The 3,664-nt window shown below is 45.1% G+C and overlaps 1 protein-coding gene across 1 annotated transcript; it reads right to left on the reverse strand.

Moving 5' to 3' along the window:
- Positions 1 to 1,015: 1,015 nt before the first annotated feature.
- LOC109935270 (histone H2A.Z) lies at positions 1,016 to 3,421 on the reverse strand. The gene is made up of 5 exons (XM_020533934.2): positions 3,350 to 3,421; positions 3,125 to 3,202; positions 2,701 to 2,814; positions 1,637 to 1,766; positions 1,016 to 1,511 (listed from the first exon to the last, which is right to left on the reverse strand). Exons 1-5 carry the CDS (start codon positions 3,350 to 3,352, stop codon positions 1,450 to 1,452), a joined length of 387 nt encoding a protein of 128 aa, XP_020389523.1. The 5' UTR covers positions 3,353 to 3,421; the 3' UTR covers positions 1,016 to 1,449.
- Positions 3,422 to 3,664: the final 243 nt, after the last annotated feature.

Below are 3,664 nucleotides of genomic sequence, written 5' to 3' on the forward strand. Positions count from 1 at the left end.
TTTATTTTTCTCTCCTCACCTTAAAAGTATGCCCTCCCTCCAGTTTTGGGCAGACACCCCCCTGCCCTGCAGAAAAGGCCTAAAAAGTGAAGTTTTCTCACATTAACCAGCCTGCAGGCCAAGTCAGTCATCAACAAAACAGCAGCTTTTCAAAAAAAATATTAAACCTGAAAAAAGAATCAGTATTCCTGATGGAAGATAAACAATGCACTGAAAAAAAAAGTGCAAGTTGGGTGATCAAAATCAATTTAAAACATAGAAGGCAAGGTAAGAGAATAATTTGGTTAGTCAGGCAAAGGATCAAACTCTGTGCAAGGCCCAGATAAAAATCAAATCAGAAAATGAACAAAGCTTCATTGATTCCATTAACCACAATCTGGTATTTATAGACCAAGTTCAACTGTTCACCATCTGGTACAAGCTTGATGACAAACTTTGTTTACATCTTAATCCAGCCACATTTCAGCATATTAAAGTTATTCCCATGATTAAATGGACCCACACTTTAATTTCTACAGTTCAGTGATTGAGTTAATTACTGACCTCACTGTACAAAGCAAATTATACTTGCTAGCAAGGCTGAAATAGGACAAACAGGATGAGATCTTTGACCAGGATTTGTTTGCAGCAAAATAGCACAAGCTGTTTGAAGGGGACCATATACTGTTGCAGTTTATTAGTAAAAAGGCAAAGAAACAGGTCAAAGCATCATAATTAGAGAAAAAAAAAGAGAAAAACTTAATTCTGTGCACCTTGGTTAAGTGATTGACAGACAGGATTGGGAGAATTACCAGAAGCCAAAAAATCTGACTTGTCAAGGCTACATTTATTTCTCCCAAACCTTTCAAATAAAGTTTCACACCAAGGAAACTTCAAAAGACAGTGGTATATTAAAAACACTTGGCAGCTCTTACACCATCCATGCCATTAGACAGAGCCTTTGTTGCTGGGCAAACTACCTTCCAATGGTTAGCTAGGGAACTTTTGCATTCCCAAATAAAAGACAAGTCACACAGCCATTTAATACATTTTATTGAAAACTTCATACACCAATAGACAGAACAAACAGTCAGAACAAACCATCTGGATTTAAATCCACTTCAAAAATAAAAGTCATACAAGCAGTGAGCTCTTCCTGCATTTAAAATACTGCAACAGATGCTATGAAAAGGCAGTAACCAGGAAACAACTCCAGGTCACCCAGATACAGTCCCACCTTGGAGGATATGGTCCCAGATTTGGCTTTCCCAGACTAGTGCACATGGAAGTTTGATTATTGAGCTTTACTTTTAAAAAGACCCCTCCCCTGAATACTATTGAGATAAAAATGTCTATGTAATCACATTTCAGAAGTCCAGTGTCTTTCCAGTCAGATCCTCCAACATTCTACAGCTGATTATTTGGAGATGGAGTCCTGAGACTAGTGAACCAAAAAGGAAGTTTCCACCATCAAACTGTCTTCTGTTGTCCTTTTTTGCCAATCAGGGATTTGTGAATGTGAGGAATGACTCCTGAAAATAAGAAGATAATCAGCAGGGAGGACACCACAACCCAGAAGAACAATGTTTTGTGGGGAAGGGGGATAAAGAGAAAATTCCAATAGTTAAGCGAGTATAGACTTAAAATGTTAACTCACCACCCCCAGCAATGGTAGCCTTGATTAAGGAATCCAACTCTTCATCTCCACGAATAGCAAGTTGCAAGTGGCGAGGGGTAATGCGTTTTACCTTCAAGTCTTTGGATGCATTTCCTGCAAGCTCTAGTACCTGACAAAAAAAGGTCAAGTATTAAGAGCAGCACTGCTGTTTAACAACCACAAATTAAAAAAAAAAAGAGTATAGAGGTCAAGTATTAATATAATTTACTACAATCAAGTGAAGGATACAATACAAGGCATAACATTCACAGTAAATGTAGGGTGATGAAAAAACAAAAATTGCTGGAGAAACTTGCAGGCATGGCAACATCTGGAAAGAAAGAAATCAGTTAGTGGAGTCCTCAATGCTTTTTTCACTGAGGGAGAGTCAAGTGAAAACTTAAAACTGAGGACTAGTAGTTGTTAGGCATTAGAGACCAAGGGTGGGAGAACTTCAACACAAGAATCATGAAATTTTAAAAAGTGAGTAAAAATCCAAGGTTTGAAATGCAGTTCGACCACTATCAAATACAAGTGAATTATCATTTGTCAAGGGGTAGGGAAAACATTTCCAAATCAAAGCAACCATATGCAGCTCAACTGGACAGTAGATTGCGGAAGGATCCCAAGTAGACACGACTGAGATTTAATTCTTAAACCTGAACAAGGGACAAAAAAACTGCGGATGCTGTAAATCAGAAACAAAAACAAACAAACTGCTGGAAAAGCTCAGCAAGTCTGGCAGCAACCTTGAAGAGAAATCTCTGCTCCTATGATGCTGCTTGGCCTGCTGTGTTCATCCAGCTCTTCACCTTGTTGTCTCGGATTCTCCAGCATCTGCAGTTTCTACTATCTGAGTTAAATGTTTCAGGTCCGATGACCCTTCCTCAGAAGGAAATAATAAGACCGGAACCTTCCACTCCGACCATTTGGCAAGGCCGACTCCAAATCAGGCCGGAACAGTCTCCTCGAACCCCACCAGCCGGCAACACGGAACATATCCGGTGACGGACCAGCTGGACATGGAGCCGCGGCCTGTAACGCGCCCCCACCCCCACACTCACCTCGGCCGTCAGATACTCCAGAATGGCCGCGCTATAAACCGCTGCCGTGGCGCCCACCCGCCCGTGGCTGGTGGTCCTGGACTTCAGATGTCGGTGGATGCGGCCGACTGGGAACTGTGAAAATAAATTCAGAGAAGGGGGTGGGGCGGGGGGAAGAAAAAAAAGACGGCCGTTAGAAAACAAAAAGCGAAAATCCGCGACGTGAAACGCTATATTTATATGTGGGGGAGGGGGGGAGAGACATTTCCGGCCGCAGCCGGTTCCCTGTGGGAGAAGGGGGAGGGGCGTGTTGTAAGACATTGTGAACAGCGCCCGCCCGCACTCTCTCCCTCCTCTCGCGCCGCCCGTGCGGGGCTGGCCCCTGCTGCAGTCAGTCAGTGGGAGGGAGGAGGCGGCGGTGTGGGCGCGGGGAGACCGCACTGACCTGGAGGCCTGCTCGCTGTGAGCGGGAAACCGCTTTGGTCTTCGCCTTGCCGGAGTCTTTACCCGCTTTACCGCCAGCCTGTCAGAGAATAACAAGAGGTAAAAAAAAATTAGAAAAATAAAACCGGTTTGCGTCCTGTGGTCGAAATGATTTTTTCCCCCTGTCTGCGACCACGGATTTGTTATTTATTTTTATAAATTATTATTTTTTTTTTTGCCTCCTCACCATCACCGCCTCGTGTCCTCCGGGCCCGAATTTTCAAACCGCTCTGCGCTCCCGCCCCGGCGCCGCTCCTATTTATAGGCGGGCCCCTGCCCACATCCGGGCTCCAGGCTACCGAGCGGCGGCCAATCGGAGGGTTGGTGGGTGGTGCGCGCGCGCGCCCCCGCGTACGTACGCGCCGTCAGTGAGGGTCCGGGAGGTCGGTGTGCGAGCGCCGTGCACGCCCGTGTCTCCCTTCCCGGTGCACGTGGTGCTGCGGGGGACTTTGTCCAAGTTGCATTTTGGACAATGCGCTTCTCAATGAACTGTGGTTGTTGC

Source organism: Rhincodon typus, chromosome 1 (genome assembly GCF_021869965.1).
Source record: "Rhincodon typus isolate 14 chromosome 1, sRhiTyp1.1, whole genome shotgun sequence".
Lineage (NCBI taxonomy): Eukaryota > Metazoa > Chordata > Chondrichthyes > Orectolobiformes > Rhincodontidae > Rhincodon > Rhincodon typus.

Coding starts and splice junctions, on each gene's coding strand:
- LOC109935270 (XM_020533934.2), bottom strand. Junction 2,815..3,124: donor CACAGCGAGCAGGCCTCCAG/GTCAGTGCGGTC, acceptor TTATTTTCACAG/TTCCCAGTCGGCCGCATCCA. Junction 1,767..2,700: donor TGGAGTATCTGACGGCCGAG/GTGAGTGTGGGG, acceptor TTTTTTTGTCAG/GTACTAGAGCTTGCAGGAAA.